At 33.4% G+C, this 23678-nt stretch overlaps 1 protein-coding gene across 1 annotated transcript; it reads left to right on the top strand.

Annotated features, from left to right (window-relative positions):
- Positions 1 to 6327: 6327 nt before the first annotated feature.
- On the top strand, positions 6328 to 19738 carry LOC146907275 (phosphoglycolate phosphatase). Its single transcript, XM_085722888.1, has 9 exons — positions 6328 to 6425; positions 6563 to 6713; positions 9123 to 9446; positions 9542 to 9752; positions 10249 to 10395; positions 11556 to 11680; positions 12354 to 12558; positions 18074 to 18327; positions 19291 to 19738. Exons 2-9 carry the CDS (start codon positions 6601 to 6603, stop codon positions 19457 to 19459), a joined length of 1548 nt encoding a protein of 515 aa, XP_085579014.1. The 5' UTR covers positions 6328 to 6425; positions 6563 to 6600; the 3' UTR covers positions 19460 to 19738.
- The last annotated feature ends 3940 nt before the right edge of the window (positions 19739 to 23678 follow it).

Raw genomic sequence — 23678 nt, 5'->3', positions numbered from 1 at the left:
ATTTGAAAAATAACATAAAAGCCATGTCTTATTTAACATTATATGTCTTATTTAGCACTCCTCCACAGACATTTTATTGGTTAAGAACTATGATTGGTTTGGCTGTATTGTTATGCATGAATAGCATTAATAATAAAACTCAGGATTATATATGTGATCAATAATTCATCCATCAATTCATATTGCTGTCAACTATACTTATACTCTACGGAATGAACTTAAAAAAAAACATTCTATACGGTATGGAGTATAGATAGTTTGGTTTCAACTACCTTCTAGCATGACCACAATTTTTTTTTTTTTTTTACTTAATTGACGCAGGTAGATAAATTTACTTGAGTTAGCTTTTGTTAGACTTTTCTGGCAATGGCAATTTGGAATGTGAAGATGTCAACCATCTCAGATGGGACATCATAGGTAGCTGAAAAGTGGCGAGGAGACAATAGCTTCTTATAAAGAAATCTAATCAAACTACTTGGCACTGGAAAGAACGAATGAAATGCCAAATTTTCGTTGTCATCATCATTAACATAAGATACTACTAACCCCTAAAAAAGTAAACATAAAATAATAAAGGTCATCATAACAAAATAAATGACCACTTGCTAAAGGAATAAGAAAACAAAATATATTATAATACTCGTAGTATAATTTAACATAAGTGGTAGATACTTGAGTTTTTTAACCATTTGATTTAAGATTTTATTTATGATCGATGTACATGGAGAAACATTTATTAGAAGAAGTCATACCTTTAAATGTAATAGATCACAATTGCCTCAAGAAGATTAGTCTTTATATATATATATATATATATATATATATATATATACACACACAGACACACACATTGAATAAAATACATTTTACACATTTAAAACATAGATTACACTTTGTCCAAGATATAACTACTACTCCTCCGAAATAAAATATAAGCTAAAATAGTAGGTAAAAATTGATATATGTAAACTTAATTTTTAATCACATACATTGATTTTTCAACTATAACTTTTGTTTACATTAGAAGTACATACAATTCCTTAACAAGACACTTGTTCGCAATTTCAATTACAATATGATATTTTTTAGAGGAAGAATCAACACCTCCCTATCATACTTTGTTTAATAAACACTATAATTAGTGATAACAAGTACCGTTTATTCGTTGAAATTGATTTTTTTTTTTACACAAAACTTCTCACTTATTTTGTTTTTTTTTTCTTTTTGTATTCTTAAGAATCATAAAGATAAATGTTAGCATGACTTTTAGTTGAAATTCAAATTTTTCAAACCATAAATTTTCTAGACATCTAATAAATTTAATATGATCCATTTAAACTTCAAATTAATTACAAAACATGTATTGAAAAAATTGTTTTTTTTAGAGATTAAAAAAGTGAGTTGAGAAGCGTTTTGTCATCATAATCCTATTTAATAAATCTAAAGGGTTAACAAAAAATATGTCGAAAGCATAAAGCTTCTACGATAAGCAAAGATGTATATAGGTATATGAAGATAAGTGATAGAAAATCAAATCAAATGGGGATATATTTTTAGTTCTTCTGAACAGGCTAAAATAATATTATATATACTACTAAATAAAAGTCTCTTTCCAACACAAGAAGTACACGGGAAAACACAAAGAATCAAAAGTATATTACAACGTTACAAAAACACCAAAAATCAAAGAAACGTCACCAAGTAGGATACCCAAATTTCTCTTTTCTCCAATTTTTTATTTTTCTCATGTGTGAATCCCTTTATTAAAGGGGTGAGAGAATGTATTTAAAAAAGGAGATGATCGTCTCCCTTTGTAAACTCCTTAAGATACCCTATGATTTTAAAATACCATAATTTTTACCATACCATGGTAAAACTCCTAAAAAATAAAGTGACTCAACCATATAACAAACTAAAATTCAAGCCTAAAATAAAAGAGATATTTAAATTTAATATTTAGATCATATGAAATGAACCTATGAACAACTAAAAAAAGTGCTATCCTACCAAGTTCAACCAAAATTAAATGTTCCAATTTTCACATAACATTTTTTTTAAGAAATTCTCACATCATATCATATAATAATAACAACAAATGAAACAATTGAACTTATATGATTAAAGAGCTCCATGAACAGATGAAAACTTAAATCCGATTCTTGCGTAAAATAGTTCTCCCAATCAAACTTGAGATTACTATGATCATTTCACCCTTTTACCATGAAATCCCTTAAAATCCGAGAAAATTGTTGTTGACACATTTGGTTTGGCCGAGAAACACATATAAAAGACGAAAATACCCCTCGGTAGTTAAGTGCCGAGGAAAAAATAAACCGGCTGCAGTTAACTACCGAGGAAATCCTCGACACTTAACTACTGAGGAAAACCTCGGCAGTCAACTGCCAAGGCGTGCTGAACATAAACAGAAGCAGAAACTCAGTTTTCATTTCAGTTTCAAACACCAAAACTTCTCCAATTCCATCAATTCCTTCAATTCGTTTTTTGAGCAAAATCAAGTGAATCATCTCCATTTAATCACAAGTAAGTACCTTGACTCATTTTTAATCATAATGGTAGTTTGTGTAGTTTTTTTTTTAAAAAAAAATTGGTAGTTTGCATTTGGTTAGGGTTGATGTTGGAATTGAAATTTTGATGATTGCATGTAGTTTATAATTGAATGTAGTTGCTTTAATTGATGTTTGAATGATGTTAGAGTGGTGGCAAAAGAACACATTTTGAGTATGTTTGAGACTTTGCACACAAAGTGTTTGATAAAATGCCTCAATGACAATTTTATTGATTATTTAGTTAGTTTAGGTTATGAAAATTATATTGAATGATGTTTAGGTTATGATGGAAATGTTGCACACAAATTATATTGAAATGATGATTATATTGGATGGTTTTAGGTTTAGTTATGTTTTTGTATATTGAAATGTGAATGTTTATGTTGAAATGATGATTATAATGATTATATTGAATGTTTATGTTTATATTGAAATGTGAAGGTTATAATGTGAAGGTTATATTGAAATGTGAATGTTGTGAAGGTTTAGTTTAGATTATATTGAAATGATGCACACAAAGTGTTTGATTAGGTTATGGAAATGATGTAAATTTTTTGATTGTTTGTGTAGATATGTCTGAGCAGGACCCGATTGATCCATCTAAGATGATTGATGGTAGGCGTACGATGACTCAGAGCCACCGGAAGGAGAGGCAAAGGGGGCACATCCCAAAGAGGGGTAGAGGTCGGAGGGGGGATGGTTCAGGGACTTCTAAGGCTTCTGAGGCTTCTCATGCTACACAGCCTGAAGAGTCGCAGGTGGTTGACCCGACCCAGAAGGTGGAGTACCTGAATTATCAGGATCACCATGATGTCATTGATGGTGGGTACGACGAGCAGTATATGCCAGAGCAGCAGCATATACCAGATGATGATGACATTGCAGTAGCGGCTGCCCCAGTAGTGTTACCTGTGGAACCTCCCTTTCCTGGAGGACCGGAAAATATATCTCTGTTGCACTCTTATGCCAAGCATGTGGCATTGCCGCTTTGGTATAATTCAGATAACGTAAGTTTTATTTTTTTAATGTGTTTTTGTTTAATTCTTTTCTTTATGTTTAATTATTTTCTTTATATCTTCTTTATTTCAACTTTTATTGTTTTCTTTATGTTTAATTATGATTTAAATTGTTTCTGTTATGTGTTTTTTTTAAGTTTTAAGTTTTACATGTGTTATGTCTTAAATTAAAAATACGTGGGGCAATTTAAATTTGTGATTTTTATTTTTGCATTTGTTAAGTTTTATTTTGTTTAGTTAAATGTTTGCATTGTTTAAACTATGTTTATTTTTCTATTATTTCAGGTTCGTAAGGCGCGTGTTGTAAAACCAATTAATCATGGGCTAAGATTTTGAGTCTCGGACGTCCAAACGACAATCAGAGATGGTTTTGGGATTCGCTTAGGGAGAGCGGGTTACATGATTTGGTTTACCTGGGCTACGCCACTGTGCCTCATGCTTTGCTGATGACTCTATGCGATAGATGGCATCCTGAGACCAGCACTTTTCACATGCCCTTGGGGAAGATGACTGTGACTTTAGATGATGTCGTATCTCTTATGCATTTTAGATAGAAGGGCGGATGTTGAGTCATGGGAAGAAGATGTTGAGACATGAGGCAGCGGCACTAATGGTGAGGCACTTGGGTGTGTCGCAGCAGGAGGCAGAGAAAATTTAGGGTACAAAGTATGGTGGGTACATTAGTTATCCGAGGCTGAGACTTCTATATACGACGCACCTTGGTAGGGCTAACATATTGGCGGATACAGAGGATCCAGAGGAGATGGAGGAGTTGGGGAGGGTTAGGAAATATTGTGTGAGGTGTTATCTTCTCTATCTTGTAGGATGCTTGTTGTTTGGTGATAGAAGCAACAAACGCATCGAGTTGGTCTATCTGACGACCTTAATGGACGGCTACACGGGGATGCGTAATTATTCATGGGGAGGGATGACACTGGCGTACCTATACGGCGAGTTAGCTGAGGCCTGTAAGCCTGGAGACAGGGCTCTTGAGGGAAGCGTGACACTGCTCACTGTAAGAAACTTATAAATGTGAACCTTACCTTTTATTTTTTTGTTATATTTTCGTGCGTAATAATTTATAATTGTGATTCGTTTGGTTTGTGCAGGCATGGTTTTTGGCGCATTTTCCTGGATTTTTCAGTGTTGATCCCAACACCGACTATATTGAAAACTATCCGGTTGCGGCGAGGTGGAAGCTACAGAAGGGTCATGGAGAGGGGCTGACGTATCGGTCATTGCTTGATCGTATTCAGTTTGATGACGTTACCTGGATGTCGTACGAAGAGCACAGGGAGATACATGCTTTTGAGGAGGTTTTCTGGTATTCAGGCTGGATTATGTGCGGTATTCGTAGGGTGTACCGTCACTTGCCCGTGAGGGTTTTGATCTAGTACGGATACGTCCAGAGCGTCCCTAGACATCCGACAGATGTTGTAGAGCTGCCACCGCCTCAGATTGTGCAGGCATTTGTTGACTTCCGCACTCACACGCTTAAGGAGCGTGATTGGGGTAGGCCGACAGGAGAGCAGACATGGCGTATGAGGGACGACTAAGTGTTATGGTACACTAAGGTGTCTCACCCTCAGATTTTGCCACCTCTTCCAGGAGATCTTCCGAGGCCAGCAAATGAGGAACATATCATTGCAGAGCAGTGGGAGCGGTACGAGGCGAGAAGCTCGCCTGATACCTATGACATGGTTAGCGGCGCTGTTGCCTACGCTGATGCGCAGATGGGTCAGGCGGAGGTCATGAGCCCTCATCAATGGTTTCAGGCCATGAGCCATGTTAGGGAGCAGATCGCGCCGATATTGGCCAGGAGGCGAGGCCAGAGGCCGAGGAGGCGGCAACAGCAGCAGCATCAGCAGGACCAGGAGTAGTAGTATTTTCTGTTTATGATAGATTTTTAGGACTTGGTGTATATTTTCATGACATTTGTTCGTTCCGTTGTATTTTCATGACATTCGTTACTTTGTTTGTATTTCGTTGACATATTTCTATGACAATTGTTCGTTTTCGTATCATATTTTCGATTTCAATCATGTTGGTAATCTTCATTTATTTGATTCATGATTTGGCATTGAAACAATGTGTTTACAATGTGTAAAAACACATGTAACAGGTTCTGCCTTAGCAGGTTCTGCCATTTTGTGGCTTCAGGACACCTCGGTAGTTAACTGCCGAGGAAAAAGGGAACCGACAACAGTTAACTACCGAGGAAAACTTCGCCAGTTAACTGCTGAGGATTACTTTGTTTGTATTTCGGTGACATATTTCTATGACAATTGTTCGTTTTCGTATCATATTTTCGATTTCAATTATGTTGGTAATCTTCATTTATTTGATTCATGATTTGGCATTGAAACAACATGTTTACAATGTGTAAAAACACATGTAACAGGTTCTGCCTTAGCAGGTTCTGCCATTTTGTGGCTTCAGGATGCCTCGGTAGTTAATTGCCAAGGAAAAAGGGAATCGACGACAGTTAACTACCGAGGAAAACTTTGGCAGTTAACTGCCAAGGAAATTGAAACCGGCGGCAGTTAACTACCAAATGATATTACGGTCTTTTATATATGTGTTTGAGCCTTCTTATACGTGCATACAACAATTTTCAAAATCCGAAGATTAACAATGAAAAAATGCAGTAACAATAAAATGAGTTAGTCACATCTTCCACATGAATTAAAAAGGCCAAATTGACCCGTTAAGACTTAAGAAAGTGGATTTTGAAGAAACGAAGCAGGTACGCACAATTCCAATCCAATCCTCATCCTCATCACATCACTCCTCTTGCTTTCCCCGCCAACTTCACTCTCTCACTCACTCCATTTCTCCACAGGTATCAACCCTAATTTCTCATCCTTTTTCTCTTCAAATTATTCTTTCATTTTTTCGCATTTAATTTCTCATTCTCTTTATATTATTTTATGTTAGTTTTTCGGATCTCGCGTTCATACATTTTGAATTGTGTTGCAGGCGGTGAAATACGCATGTAGTTGCACAAGTTTTTATCAATGGCGGAATGTGTAACTTCCCCATTCTGTGTTAAGCTGCATATGCAGCACAAAAGGCCTTTTACACATTCACCCTTCCTACATCAGACTACGAATTTCAAGACTGCTCCAAGGTTTCAGCATCATCATTGATTAGTCAATTTTGTTTTATTATTAGATTACATTGATATCTGCTATGAAGCACTGACACAGACACTAGACATGACACTGAAACAGACACTAGACATGACACCGACACAAACACTAGACATGACACCTATGAAGCACGGATACGGACACCGGACATGGCACGGACATTGACACGCCGACACAACTAATAATTTGAAAAAATCACATAATTCAGTGTAATTACAAATTTACAAGTGTCAGTGTCGTGTCGGTATCAGACACGATACATGTCCGACACCAAGACACACCTAATCCAAGGAGTGTCCGTGCTTCAGAGCGTGACACTGACACATCAGGACCGGTAGATTTTTACAAAATGAATTAATTGAACGTGGTCATTTACCTTTAGTGTTATAAATTGGACACACCTTCCATCAGAAGTGTTAGTGCTATAGTGATATCTGATGTCAAACTTAACATACATTTGCCTTCAATTCAGATGTTGAAATTAACTAATCTAGTAGTTGAAATGAAAGTTCTCGTTTGAAAAATATTTGATATTTCATCGTAACACTGTATGTTAATGTATGATAAGATATTAAAATTATAAGTAAATGTGTATGTTTTTAGCAATATTGCAAATTGCAGACCGCGGAAAATAACATTTGTTCAAATTCCGCTACACAACAGCACTATAGCGCTGTTAATTTTACAATATTATGGAGTAGCATTATAGCGCTGCTATTTTTTATTTTTTTTGGTGGTGGCCGGGGTTTGAACCCCAGACCTTGCATATAGTATGCATTGTCCCTACCAACTAAGCTAAGTTCACGAGGACAGCCAGTGGCGTTGCCAGGACCCTGGGTTAGGTGGTTCAAACTTTTGAACTTTAATTTATAAAATAAAAATTATATACATTTAAGAAAATTACATTACTCCATTTACATTGTATTAAAAAAATTACATTCATACTCTTCAATTGTCATAAATGCGGTTTCATGTTCAGAAATCGTTGAATAATAACCTCATGTTTAATATCATACAAATCTCTCTCAATATAAATCACAAGACAATGATTTATACATTCATCCCCCATTTGTAAAAATTATTATAATGTATAACTGATATATGAATTATATATAGAAGATACATAGTTTTATTTATCCCCCATTTTTTTTTATTCAATCAAAAAACTATCATTTTAAATAGATACATAAAATTTCATATCTTTCATGGTTTTTCAAACAACTTACAAATTATAATTTGTCAGTTTGACATAAAAAATGGTTTATAGTTCACTAACTTGTGTGTTATTTTGTACCAACAAATGGCATGCTCATGCTTCTAGTTTAGTGGTTAGGTGTTTTCAATAGATTCACACAATTGGTTCGATGATCCATTAATATATGCCCCTTTTTGAAAACATTTTAAACTACAATTACAACTTCATGCCACCTTGAATCTCTGGGCACGTGGCTTAGCAGTCCTACAAGGCTTTGGATTGTGCTTGACTTTGCAGTGTGAGTTGAGTTGGTGCAAAACTTAAATATGAGGGGATTCATATCAAACAAAAGTTCAATTATTGGGGTAAATTTACAAAGGTGAGGGGGTTCATGTGAATCCCCTGGGGTTAGTGTAGCTCCGCCAATGAGGACAGCGCTGCTATTTAACAACACTGATTATTAGTTATTAAATTACGACTGTATAAATTATTTAGAATGTTGGATACAAGATCTTCGAATTCAACACTGTATATATCATGGATTTATTTATCATTGATCAGTTAATAAAGCAACATAAATGAAGAGAAAAAAAGATTGAGAGTGGAAGATGCAAAGTGTTTAACTGGTTGATAAATAAATAAACCATTATATGTTGTTGTTAACTTGGTAAGTCTTGGCTATTTAAAAGCGAAGGCTGAAAATTGGAATCTGCTTACTTATTACTATTAGCATACTTGTATTGCATATTATAGTATTTTAGTACTTTTAGTTAACCAAGATTTCATGTTTGTGTTGTTAAATAGCTGTCATAGCGGTGCTATAGCACTATTGCATAATGGAATTTGAACAAACCACTACTGTCCTGTGATAATATTTAGTACAAAATATTGTGAAATAGCGGATATAATGGCATTATAACACAGTTGCATAGTGGAATTTGAACAATCCGCTATTTTCCGCGATCCACAATCAACAACGAACTGTTTATTGCTATTACTGGGATTTTAAGAGTATAGTCAATATTGATTATTCTGCTACTTCACCCTGTTTTCTCAATACATAGTTTTGATAGGTAGTAAGTATGGCTTTCCTGTTTCTGTACAACCAGTGGAATCTTTGTTGCTTCTATTGCCTGGTATCATGAATTTGGTTGTCTGACTCTGACCTTTCTATATTTTCCTTTTGCTGCAGAAAGTATTTCAGAAATGAATGTGAATTTTTTCACTTCCTTACACAGAAAAAATTCAAGCCGAGTGTATTTGGGGCTGCAGATTTAAAAATTACTCACCGTCTTCGGGCATTCCCTTTAAATTGCATTGGCATAGGAGCTTTGGTTGACTCTGATGGTGGAACAGCATCTAATTTGGTGCCAGTTGTTAATCAGTTTCTTTTGATGGGAAGTATATTGCTCACTTATATGGCTGGAGTAATTCCTGTTGACAAATCTTATACCCGTGATCAAAAGAACAATTCTGTAAAAAATGCATTACGTGACAGCTCAGACATTTCTGGTAGGTAAGGGTAAGAAAGTCAAATGGTTGAATTGTTTTTATTTTTGACATATGATGGTTACGTCTCTAATTGCTTGATAACTTTTGTCTCTTTTGCAGTGCGGTGCAGCAAAAGGATCAAGTTGAGTCAAATTATGTATTAGATGTGGTGAGAGAAAAACTTTTGAATTCTCTAAATGCATTAGAGAAAGAGGCTTATGCGGGGGACATCATCCTTCAATCTGCAAAAAGACCCTTGAGTTTAAAAGCTGTTGCCGAGGGTCCAAAGTTAAGGTTACTTTGGGCTGCTTTTCTGCAAGTTGAGGAAGAGGTAGGGATTGTTGTTTTTTTTTTCATTGTTTGTCATCTGCACATGTTATGTTATTTTGGTATGATTTGGAATTTTGACAAGTTGTAACTTGGAATGCAATAAATGTTTCAAATGACTTCTGGTTTGTTATGTCTTAGATATCATATCTTGAGCGAAAACTTAAGATTGTGATAGTCTGAAGTGGGATATATGTCTCTTTACAAAATTTATTCAAAACAAATCTTACTTTCTTTTTGTAATATCCTAGACACTTATTTACTGTTTTAGTTTCTTCCTTCTAGAATATCAATGGATCAGCAATTTTGAATTTAACTACTATACTTTGAAATTAATATATTTTCTTGAATTTAACTACTTGATTCTCTGTACATTTCATTGCCTTTTTCATAATTCATTTCCAAACTAAAAAATGTATGCCATTGCCAATGTGATTAAGTTGGTGTAAGCTATTTTTACAATCATTCTGTACTGTATTTAATTGTTAAGTTTTTTTCAGGTTAATAATATGTCAAGCGTTTCGAGTTCTGTTGGTATGGATGATCCAGTCAAAGTTTTTTCTGAAGTTATTCAAAGATCATGTCATTCAATCTGTGCTACATGGCTGGAAAAGGAGTTTTTCCTTGTAAAAGGCAACACTCACCAGGTAAATTTAGAAAGTACATGTATCAATAAATGTTTGGCCTTTCTACTAGTACCATTAGGTACATTTGAGTAAATTACTGATCTAGGTTGGATAGATTTGTGTACAATAAATTTCTAAGAACCAGGGTATGCATATGGGATGATATCTCATGTATATAAAACTTGTAAATTTCAAGTTATTAAATCATAAGATAGATTCCATTTTCATAATACTCTGATTTCAGGTTTTCAAGAAAATTCCATGAGATGTATCAAGTTAGCTTGTTTGGGTTCTCAAAAGTGACGAATTCACTTTAAAGAAAAAATTATGGACTTCTTAAAAAAAAAATTATTATGGAATTTTACTAGAAATGGGCTACCTTATAAAGCTCCTGCTGTGATGTGATCCAGTAGAAGGTCAAACTCATTATAGGTCTATTATAAACAGTCCCTTGCCATTCATTTGTGAGGGGTTGATTTCTAAAGTTATAACATTGATTGCAAAATCTACTGGATATGAGATAACTTAAATGTAGTTATATAATAAATGTTAATATGATTTCAGTTTCTTGACTTTCCAAACAAATACTCCCTATCCCCTTGTCTCATATTGTCATTTAAGTTAATACACACATTAAGAAAATCATTTATTGTACTAACTGCGACGATAAAATATGTTCTCTTGACTGAAATGCTTTATTGTAGTTGTTAGATACTTGGATTGATATGAAGCATTAATTATAGTCTTGTAGGTGGAGATATCAATAAATAAGGGTATCAGTGAAAAAATAAACTATTGCTTTCTCGATGTTATAAAGTGACTAAGAATTTGAGACAAAAGAACATTCTAAAATTGATATATTATGAGACAACATATTATAAATTTGTACTTTTCTCTGTAAAATCTTAAGGAGCATCTTGACTTTGGAGGAGCTAAGTTCCAAATAAGCAAAGGTGCCTAAATAGGAGCCAACAGGCTCTCTCATTTAGCAGCAAAGCAAACAATGTAGCAAAACTTTGTGTTTTTTCATGGATTGCAGTGCCTTTGAGTAGTGTAGGCTCATTAGAATTCTTGACTGCCATTGATAAATAAAATTGAAAAGAAAAACTATTGAGTACATATCCAATAATCCACATGTTTTATTAAATTATCTGATTTTAGTTCTTTGACATTGTTCTTAGGAATTTGTTTCTATGATGCTTGAAAAAGTGAAAGGGGATAATGTTATTGTACAGAACATTACAAGGTCTGGCAAGAAAGATCTGTATTCAGAATTACTTTGGTATCTTACTTTTGGTTTGGTCAGGTACTTTTTTTCACTTATACACTTTTTATTTTTATTTTTTCTGGTTCCATTTAATGTAACGTTGTTATGTAACTAAGCATGAATACTTCAAACAATGTGAGAATACTTGTGTAACATTCATACTGACTGTCCTTTGGTATTTAGATATTTTTTCATTATCTTTAAATTCTACGCATCTTTTCTCGGGTATTTGGTCTACGGCTGAATGCTTTTAAACAAAAGTAAAACAGTAGCTCGTTTTGTTGAGTTACTAGTGGGCGCAAAACTTGTAGGTTAGTTTTCTGACAAGCAAACCATTCCTTTTGTCATGAGGGATATGTCTTAAACTTTTCCATTTTTCTCGTTGGAAACATAACCAAAATAAAAAGAAGACTTTAGTTATCTTTCCTTGTACTGAAAATATGTTTTGTTGGCCAAAAAATAAGGAAGAGTGCTATTTATTAGCAGGAATATCCCATATATGAACCGCTCCATAGTTTCTGAAAGCATAGGTTTACAGTCACATTGTTGCCTAGCTTACAAAGGCAAACATGTCTTGGATTAATAATATCTGTCTACATTTGAGTCAAAATGCCATCTCATATTTTTCTTTTGATCTACTATAACTTATAAATTCATTTTTCAATATAGTCTTTTGATTTTGGACACTCACCAGTCATCATTATTTTGTCAGGGATGATTGCTGTTATGATTCCCGTATATTTGCTACCCATGGTGTTTCCATTTTAGAAGATTTAGTTATAGCTCTGGCAGATGGGGTTGCAAGCCTCTATCTGGAGTTTATTTCTGTTGATAGTGATGTGTCAAGTAAAACAAATAGCTTGGAGGTGTCATTCTGTGCTTTATCCACCAGAGAACTCCAAAAATTACGTAATGAGGTACAAATTTCATGCTTATGGATCTTGATTATGTTGTTTACACATATTTGGTCTTTTTTACTCTGTCTTGGAGCTGTGAGAACTGAATGTGATTCTTTTTAGTGAACATTTCTATGGCGGTTCTTCAAAGTGACATTCTTCTCTACAAAATATAATTATTAACTCTAAAAAATCCATTCTTAACATCTAATTTTAAAAAATCCATTATTTAAGCCCATAAAAGGCCATCCTCAATCAGCATACCTTGTTCCCTCCATTAGTTGAGTCCTATCCTGTTGGAATCTCCATGCACATCCTCGAGGTTTCTATGCAATAATGCATTTTTAACATGTAATTGTTTACTCCCACCAAAAGTGAGACGCCAAGGATAAAATAATTTTGACAGCATTTATGTTTGCAAATGAGGCAAATGCCTCCTCATTGTCGAACACATACGGCTGATTGTCTGGGTATATTTCTTTGCAATTGGCCTTTGCCTTATAATTGATTCAGGTACCATCAAATCGATATTTCACTCTATATATCCACTCGCAACCAATGATTATCTTGTATTTCAACTTATCAACATTCTCCCAGGTCTTATTTCTTTCCAATACATTTATCTCTTATTCCCGTCTCAAACCCAATTTTCGTCCATTGATGCTACTTGTATTGATTTAGGCTTTGTTTGCGAGTTTTGAGGGGAAGGAAAGGAAATGCTTAGGAGGGGAAGGGAAGGAAAGGGAGGGAAGGGAGAAAGGAGGGAAAACCTTCCCCTTGTTTGGGAGTTAAAAAACCAACAAGGAAAGGAAATGGAGGGCTTATGTTATAATTTTACTATTTTACCATTTTTTCTCTTAAAAACATTACATTGTGTTTATACTTTGTAATTTATCTTGAAATTTATTCAAAGCAACTTATCTCATAAAAAGTAAATTATTACGATCTATTTTTAAAAAACAGCTTATTTATAAAAAAAAAAAAAAGCTTATTACGATCTCTTTTTTAAAAAACAGCTTATTCAAAACAACTTATTTATACAAAACAACTTATTATGATATCTTTTTCAAAAAACAACTTATTCAAAACAACTTATTTGTCCAAAACAACTTATTACAATCTCTTTTCAAAAAACAACTTATTCAAAACAACTTATTTATGCAAAACAACTTATTACGACCTCTTTTTCAAAAACAAATTATTCAAAACAACTTATTTATCCAAAACAGCTTATTACAATCTCTTTTCAAAAAACATCTTATTCAAAACAACTTATTTATCCAAAACAGCTTATTACGATCTCTTTTTCAAAAACAATTTATTCAAAACAACTTATTTATACAAAACAACTTATTACAACCTCTTTTCAAAAAAAATCTTAATCAAAACAACTTATTTATGCAAAACAGCTTATTACCACGTCTTTATCATAAACAGCTTATTCAAAACAGCTTATTCAAAACAACTTATTTATCCAAAACAGTTTATTACAACCTCTTTTCAAAAAACAGCTTATTCAAAACAGCTTATTTATCCAAAACAGTTTATTACGATCTCTTTTTCAAAAACAATTTATTCAAAACAACTTATTTATACAAAACAGCTTATTACCACGTCTTTTTCAAAATCAGCTTATTCAAAACAGCTTATTCATCCAAAACAGCTTATTACGACCACTTTTTCAAAAACAGCTTATTGAAAACAGATTATTCATCCAAAACATCTTATTACAATCTCTTTTTCAAAAAAACTTATTCAAAACAGCTTATTTATACAAAACAGCTTAATACGATCTCTTTTTTCAAAAACAACTTAGTCAAAACAGCTTATTTATACAAAACAGCTTAGTACGACCTCTTTTTCAAAAACAGTTTATTGAAAACAGCTTATTCATCCAATAAGCTGCTTTGCATAAATAAGTTGTTTTGAATAAGCTGTTTTTAAAAGAGAGATTGTAATAAGCTGTTTTGGATGAATAAGCTGTTTTTATAAGCTGTTTTTGAAAAAAAGGTCGTCATAAGCTGTTTTAGATGAATAAGTTGTTTTGAACAAGCTAATTTTGAAAAAGCGGTCGTTAAAAGTTGGTTTGCATAAATAAGCGGTTTTGAATAAGCTGTTTTTTGAAAAGAGATCGTATTAAGCTAATTTGCATAAATAAGTTGTTTTGAATAAGTTGTTTTTGAAAAATAGATCGTATTAAGCTGTTTTGAATAAGTTGTTTTTGAAAAAGAGATTGTTATAAGCTGTTTTGGATGAATAAGCTGTTTTCAATAAGTTGTTTTTGAAAAAAAGGTCGTAATAAGCTGTTTTTGATGAATAAGCTGTTTTGAATAAGCTGATTTTGAAAAAGAGGTCATTAAAAGCTGATTTGCATAAATAAGCTGTTTTGAATAATCTGTTTTTTGAAAAGAGGTTGTAATAAGCTGTTTTGGTTAAATAAGTTGTTTTGAATAAGCTGTTTTTGAAAAAGACGTGGTAATAAGCTGTTTTGCATAAATAAGCTGTTTTGAATAAGCTGTTTTTTGAAAAGAGGTCGTAATAAGCTGTTTTGAATAAGTTGTTTTTGAAAAAGAGATTGTAATAAGCTGTTTTGGATGAATAAGCTGTTTTCAATAAGTTGTTTTTGAAATAGAGGTCGTAATAAGCTGTTTTTGATGAATAAGCTGTTTTGAATAAGCTGATTTTGAAAAAGAGGTCGTTAAAAGCTGATTTGCATAAATAAGCTGTTTTGAATAAGCTGTTTTTTGAAAAGAGGTTGTAATAAGCTGTTTTGGATAAATAAGTTGTTTTGAATAAGCTGTTTTTGAAAAAGACGTGGTAATAAGCTGTTTCGCATAAATAAGCTGTTTTGAATAAGCTGTTTTTTGAAAAGAGGTCGTAATAAGCTGTTTTGGATAAATAAGTTGTTTTGAATAAGCTGTTTTTGAAAAAGACGTGGTAATAAGTTGTTTTGCATAAATAAGCTGTTTTGAATAAGCTGTTTTTTGAAAAGAGTTCGTAATAAGCTATTTCGGATAAATAAGCTGTTTTGAATAAGTTGTTTTTGAAAAAGAGATTGTAATAAGCTGTTTTGGATGAATAAGCTGTTTTCAATAAGTTGTTTTTGAAAAAGAGGTCGTAATAAGCTGTTTTTGATGAATAAGCTGTTTTGAATAAGCTGATTTTGAAAACGAAGTCGTTAAAAGCTAATTTGCATAAATAAGTTGTTTTTTGAAAAGATGTTGTAATAAGCTGTTTTTGATAAATAAGCTGTTTAGAAAAAGTTGTTTTGATAAGAGATCGTAATAATTAGGTTATATGTTTAATAAGCTGTTTTGAATAAGTTGTTTTTGAAAAAGAGATTGTAATAAGCTGTTTTGGATGAATAAGCTGTTTTGAATAAGCTGTTTTTTGAAAAGAGTTCGTAATAAGCTATTTCGGATAAATAAGCTGTTTTGAATAAGTTGTTTTTGAAAAAGAGATTGTAATAAGCTGTTTTGGATGAATAAGCTGTTTTCAATAAGTTGTTTTTGAAAAAGAGGTCGTAATAAGCTGTTTTTGATGAATAAGCTGTTTTGAATAAGCTGATTTTGAAAACGAAGTCGTTAAAAGCTAATTTGCATAAATAAGTTGTTTTTTGAAAAGATGTTGTAATAAGCTGTTTTTGATAAATAAGCTGTTTAGAAAAAGTTGTTTTGATAAGAGATCGTAATAATTAGGTTATATCTAAAATTGTCAATTTGAATTATTATGAGGGCAAAATTGTCAATTTGTATGCTTAACCCCCCAAAACCCCCCAATTTGGGGGAACTTTAAAATTAAACAAATGAAGCTCTTCTAAACCCCCCAAAACCTTTCCCTTGTTTTTTAAAACTCGCAAACAAGGGTTTACCTCTACATAAGCCTTTCCTTCCCCTCCCTTCCCCTCCAAAACCCAACTCGCAAACAAAGCCTTAGGGATTCCAACTAATTAATGGCTGTAATAAAATATTGGTGCCACATGGAAGCTGTTTAGTTGACACAATTGAGATTTAGAATAATTGGGCACGTTTACATTTTGCTTTTATAGGGTAATTGGTGGGTCACAGGAAATAGGATCAGAATTTTGGAACAAATATTTGGAAGATAAGAGCTCTGAAATCCCATTTTGTTGTGGGGAATTAACACACTTTAGTTCTTGACTAACACCATTTTCTTCGAGATATTTGGAAAGATTTTGATCTACATACACTTTGCCTATTTTGATCTACATACACTTTGCCTTTATTAGAACATAGCCTTTCAATAGATTTTACGAATTGAAACCATATTTCATGTTTTTTGAGAAAAAGTCATGTGATACTAGTAGAATTATGAATAAAGGCAAGAAACCACTTGGCACCATATATTTGAATTAGAGTCAGACCTCCATTCAACAGACGAATGAATAAGATCAAAGGGCTCAATACCTTTATCTTTACTGGGAAAAACAGGACGGTGTTTTGCTAATTGAAAAACATCACAATGGAAATACTCAGTTAATTCTTTTGTGAACAAATGAGGAAACAAAGGCTCAAGAATACTGAGTAAAAGATGCCCGAGACACCTATGACGAAGCCATATTCGAGACACCATTAAGGAATAGACTCTAAACTTGTCCAATAACAAGAAATGAACACTTTTTGGCTGAAGCAGTCCTTTGACGTGGTTGAGTTTCTTATGCCCTTCAAGAGTGGTATGAACCAACTGGGTCAACTATAGGTAGTTTCACCCACCAAGGTAGTTTTAGCCATGCAACAACACAATGAGATTGGGACAGAGAGACTGAGGGAAGCTGGTTTTTCTTCAGACTTGGTGAAAATTCAAAATCTTTCTTGGAGGGTTGCACGGAATAGAAACTTTGTCTTGAGGAGTTAGGGCTTTCTTAGTGCATGAGTCCTATATGGCAACACGTGGAAGTACTATCTTTATTTAGCCCCGCTGGGGTTGATCGGTGTTAAGGATGTGCTTCGTTTGGTGGGTCTCTGATCAAATTGATGGTGGAAGGCGATGCGACCCACAATGTTCTGCATTGCTAAGGGCACCCTTAAGGTGCCAATAGCTGCAATGAAGGAAGTGAAAAAGGGTCCGCTGTTTCACAGCGAAGTCCGCTAAGTTTCTTTCTCCACAAAAAGGTAATTGGGGTTTTTCTGCAATGAAAGTGGCAAGTGTTTTTGGAGCAGACGCAGAGTCTTCCAAGATGGGGAGCTCCGGCACCAACTTTCTTATAGGCTAGTGAAGGTATTGTAATTAATGAGATACAAGAGAACAAAAACTGTACATAATCAGTTTCCAGTTACAATAAAGGAGAAATAGAATATCTTAATTATTCCAACGTTGTCTTTAAATTCTGTGTCAAGTAAATTGAGAGTATTTTGGGTTCTATTTTGGCACCCCAGGAATGGAGACGGTCAAATGCAAAGTATTATTATTATTTTTTTTATAAACACTTAATCAGATGTACATTGTTAAATTTTTTTCCACTGTTTAAAATTTGGATAAAATTTTGCCGAGACTTTCATCTATACTTTCGTTTCAGGTGGCTTTGAACCAGTGGTTGTACCACAACATGGACACAGTTGTGTCAATGTATGAGGATCGCTTTGACTTGTGTACACTTGAGAGCCAACCCATTGATTTACCGGACAGCAGTCAGACTGACAAACAAAGTTGGTGGAAGAATCTTACCCAGCAACGTTCAAAAACCATGTCACATGAGTTATATTGTATTGCGATAAACCATTTCTCAATGCCCATAAAACGGACAAAGGAATTAAAAGCCCTTACAGGATGGTATGTTCTCTTTGCCCTATCTATTTAGGCATAATTAAGTATGGTCCCTGCATTTTATGTTTTGTTCATTTGGTCATTGCTTGTCTATTTGTTCTACTGAGTTCCTTACTTTTCCATCCTGTTCTTGATGCAATCTTCTATGAAAATATGCTTTACTAATATTTGATGTTAGGTTTAGGCCGGTAAGTCCCTGCTGGCAACTGTTGGTTCCAAATTAGAATTTTAATTGCTATAATAAATGAAATTAACTTATATATTAGCTTCCGAGTTCCGACAGTTGGAAGTGCAAGTCGTTGTAGTATAAATTTGACATGTTTACTGCAAGTGCAACACAAACATTTATAGCATATGCTTGGAAAAATGGGGTTTCAAAGTGAGTTTGGAGGAGGTAAACTTGATTTTGTTAAAGATATTTAGCTGCTATAAATCAAAATTGCCTTTATTTTCTCTCAGGCAAATTTCGTTAGGATTAATAAATACATCTTGAAAATTTATACTGATTTTTTTATTTTGAAACATATAAACATGTAAAAAGATCTCCAATTCAAACTAACTTTTCAAGTCAGTTTTCCAAGATCAAGGTAATTCAAAATCAAATTTTCAAGCAACCCAAAAACATGTTAAACTGCCTGAGTTGGATGGTAGTTAATTGCAGGAACTACATTGAATGTTGTGGGTAAATTAAGGGTCTAATTTTTTAAAAGCAGGGAGTAGGGACTAAATGAGCGTGGTCAGATGATATACAATACAATGTGTGGTTGGATTAACTTATTTTGCATTTCAAATGGCGTACATTTTAGTGGAAGAACTATTTTTCAGCAACAAAAAAATTATTCACTTTTATTATAGTGGTTTAAGCATTAGATCTCCATGCACCTTTACTTGCTCACTTTAAAGGCAAATCAACTTTAGAAGAGTTTTTCCCTCGATATATCTAATTGCTGTTGTGCTAATGTATTGCAGGAGGTATTACTTCAGCCTTCTTCTTGAGCTGTCTGACATCACCATGCCGATTGTTAGAACAGTTATTAATAAAGCAAGTGAAGCTATCTCATTCTTTTTGGTTAGCTTGATTGGCAGGTCTTTAGGACTCATTTATACAGGCATTAGGCAGTCCCTCAAATGGAAGTGAGCTCAGTACAGTTTTGTGCAGTACAGTTGTTTCCCCCTCATTTATGTCACAACTTTAGTTTAGATTAAATCAAATTCGAAATAGCATTGCTTTCGGTTGGTCGTTTGAGACTTTTCACTGGTTATTATATATACATGAAAAGCACATCCATATTGAGATCAAGCCAATTTTAGCTTCAAAATGTGTAATTGTTTTTACTGGATTTGGATTCATTCAACACTCGAGTAAAATTGCAAAGAGCAACATCTGCAAATTGCAATATGCAGTAATTTTCTCTCACTTTTGAATACAGTTTTTTATTTCATAATTTTTCAGAGTCTCACTAGTAAAGAGTGGATTTGGTTGAGATGACATTTTATATGGAATCTCAGTTATGTGGAGTCTCACTCGAGTATGTGTTACTAAACCAATTGCAAAATAAAAAAAATACAATTTTTTATTTCGTAAATTTTTAGAGTAAATAAAGGCTGAAAATGAGATCCCATATGGTATTAGTAATCCAGAAATGATATAAGGAAGTTAAATCTGAACTCGTGGGAGATAAAGTTTTAAACTAGAGGAAAACAAAATATCAAGGATCAAGTAAATCCAATCCAAATGTCCTACATTTGGAATTTGCAAAAAGAAGACACATTTGGAGATAAGATTGTTGGCATTGTCACTGAAGCAAGATGCAATATGTAGTTAGTATATGATATATATGTACTCGAAAATTTTAGTCAACACAAACACCGATTTGTGTATCTTGAATTTGCTCCTATTCACATTTACAAGTTAGTCAAAGCTAGAACAAACAACAATCAACAAGCAAGATGGTGGAGTTTAACATGGGAAAGTTTAATCTTTTCCCACCATGGGTCAAATGGGTTTTTACCATTTGATCAAAAGAAGACCATAATATTATTGTGCTCTCTCAGCATTATATTTTTTTCACATCATCTTCCCCAACCATTCTCTCTCCTCTCTCTCACCCACCATTGCAGCAACTCAATCCACCACCAACCTCATTATCACAATAACACTTAGTCACTCACTTACCAATGGCTTCTAATTGAAAACCAAAAAATGAAGGTAAACATAATCATCATCGAACTCAAATATCAAGTCATAAAGCTTATAACAACTACATTTCACTCAAAGATCCGAATCTATTATACAAGTGTTGTTCTAGATCTGACAAGCTGAAATGTTGTTTCCTCAACAGAAAAAAAAAGCAAGTTGATCGAAAATTGATTTTGCAAATTTCTTAAAACTAAATTAAATGGTGTTGTTAGTTAACGGCATGAAATTTTATGTCAATATCATGCCAAGATTTCAATGAATAAACATATTAATAAATCACAATTAATTTTTTTGAATCTTCAATATTTATTTGAATTTATATTCTGAGTTACCTTGATTTTTTATCTATCTTCAATTGATTTTCTGGGTTATGTTACTGTGAGAGGAGTGGAGTTGGTGGTAGTGGAATGATGGTGTGAGGATGTATATGGTAAAAACGTGAAGGAGGGATGATGGTTGGGAAAGAAGAAACTGTGAAAAAATATAGTGTTGAGGGAACATGATAATATTATGGTCTTCTTTTGATCAAATGGTAAAAACTCAATTGACCCATGGTGGGAAAGGATTAACCTTTCCCATGTTAAACTCCACCAAGCAAGATATGTCCCCCTAAAAGACAAATAAAGAATCAAGATATGTCACCATGTTTTTTTTGTAATGTCACACAAGCGTATATATAGATAATTATGTTTATTATCAATATTTCTATATGATATTCAGAGATTTTTACTACACCAGGAACGTAAATTTCAACAATGTCATGTCCTTTGTCAAACAATTAGGACAGTTTCCATATAGTATGTCACGTGTGTGTGCATTAAAAGATAAATATGAAATCAAGAATAAACTAATGGACTACATTGTATTTATTTTAATAAAAAAAAAAATAGGGCACCAAATGAATTTTTGTTTTTTGAGAGAACAAAAACATATTTATGCGAAATTTAAACAAGTGGACTTATTCAAAGTAACAAATAATCGGTAAATGCTATTTTTATACTAATATATAAAAGTTGAGAGGGGTAAATCGTGACTAATACTTGCTACATAAAAGATGAGAGGAGTACATCTTGACTATGATGGTATTTTTCTTAATGAAATATGCTTATAACATATCGGGTATGTTAAAATAAACAATGGGATAAACTAGAAACATGGCTTCTTCTGCAAGCACATGAGCAACCGCATTTGCTTGTCGCCTAGCAAACTCCATCCTAGAGTTTGTAAAAGAAGAGCTGAATAAAGATCAACAAGAAGAAATAATGCACCCAAATTCAGAAACGTCGTCTCGAGTAGAATGAAAAGCGTCACGAGTAATCTTGGAATCAGTTTCAAAATCAATATTGTCAAATCGCATATCACTCAACCATTGCATAACACTATGTAACCCCAATGCTTCACCAACATCAACCGAGTAAATACATGGAAAACTGATAACTTTTGCCAAGACTAACGTACCTTCAGAATCCCAAACACAAATGCCAATTCCAATTCAGTTAAGACTAGATGAGAACGCAACATCAATGTTACACTTATACTTGCTTGACAAAGGATGCTGCCAGTAATTGGAAGTCGCAGGTGCCGTACTGCTAGTTGTATCCGAAGCTGCGACCGAATGCTCCCCACCATGAGGTTGTCGTGCTTGTTGGTGAGTTGCGGGAGCAGCTATACTAGAGGCGTTTGCAAGATGCCAATGATCGACCAAATTCTTCGCACGCTCAACAACCGCGCCACTTACCTCCGTGACATCATCCTAAACTTTTAGATTTCGATGCTTCCAAAAGGCTCCATAATGTTGCTTCCAACCGTTGGATTTGTTTGGCGGACAACATAGCCAATAACAAAAGGATAGTTTCAGCTGCCGAAGTAGTAGATTGAATAGCATGTTGCATAACTCCGCAGATACCTGTTATATGCCATACTTGAACAGCAAAAGGACAATCAAAAAGTAAGTGAGCAAGATCCTCATGGTTCGAGTTACAACTAACACAATTTGTAGGACATTGGAATCCTTTGTCAAGGAGACGAACACGAGTTAGTAGGCAGCCCTAACACATACACCACACAAAATTTTTGACTTCAGAAGGAACCTTAAACTTCCAAATTACTGACCAAGAACCTGGATGACGGAGATGAGAATAATCAATGAGCTTGAAATTTACAAAATTTAAACTATTTAAAATGTTCTATATAACATTAAATCTTAATAGCTTTGCACGATCATTATTTAATATTTTCAGGGGAATTTTTTTATCATTTTTTAGTGCACATAATTAATGATTATTATTTTTTGTTATCATATTGGTATGAAGTTTGTCACATAAGTGGGTTCTCCTTTCCAATCGAATTTTTTCTATAAGAGTCCAAGTTTTTTACCACTTGAATCAACTATTGTTTTTTTATCACTCGAACCTCTAACCACATACTTAAAGGTACAAATCTTTAACCACTTGAATCAAACTATATATATATATTTTTTTTGACAAAGGACCAATCCATGGTTGGTAGATGATTATTATTTTATTTGTAATAAAACTGTTGAATGTTTTATATGGGAGGCATGATTAAGGGGTTGATAAAGCATCGCTATCCAAAGTTCCGAACCAAAACAAATAACGAAGATACCAATAATTTGATGTTAATGAAATGATTATCTTTTTGGGTCTCATCATCATTAGTAACGCTTTTCATCCCTATTATTTTCCAACAATGCAACATCAACATCTTATGTCGGAAATTATTTTGATTTTTGTGGACCACAAGAATTACCCACTTTACTATCTTTATTGCATGGTTGTATCTGATGGAACTATAGTTATTTAGGGTTTATAATGAATCTTGTTTTGGTAATGAAATCAAATGTGCTGTAGAAAAAAACGACATGAGAATTTTGAAAGTAGATCTTGCTTCTTTTCCTTATTTGATTATATATAGAACTTTTTTATACTTTATTATATTTACTATTATATCAATTTAAAAGAAAAATCTTTCACAAAAAACAAATTTAAAAGAGAAACCGAAATGGTACATAAATGATTTCGGAACTATATATATAATTCGACACTCGTTAACATTTCCATGTATTTGTAAAAAAAAATCCTTTGTTTGTGATAGATATTGTGCAAAATAGTTACCAAAGAAAGTTTCTTAATAGATA

This window comes from Medicago sativa, chromosome 7 (genome assembly GCF_051527215.1).
Source record: "Medicago sativa cultivar Bolivia chromosome 7, Bolivia_mono, whole genome shotgun sequence".
NCBI lineage: Eukaryota > Viridiplantae > Streptophyta > Magnoliopsida > Fabales > Fabaceae > Medicago > Medicago sativa.
The sequence above is the reverse complement of the archived record's forward strand: the minus strand, read 5'-3'. Positions and strand labels throughout refer to the sequence as shown.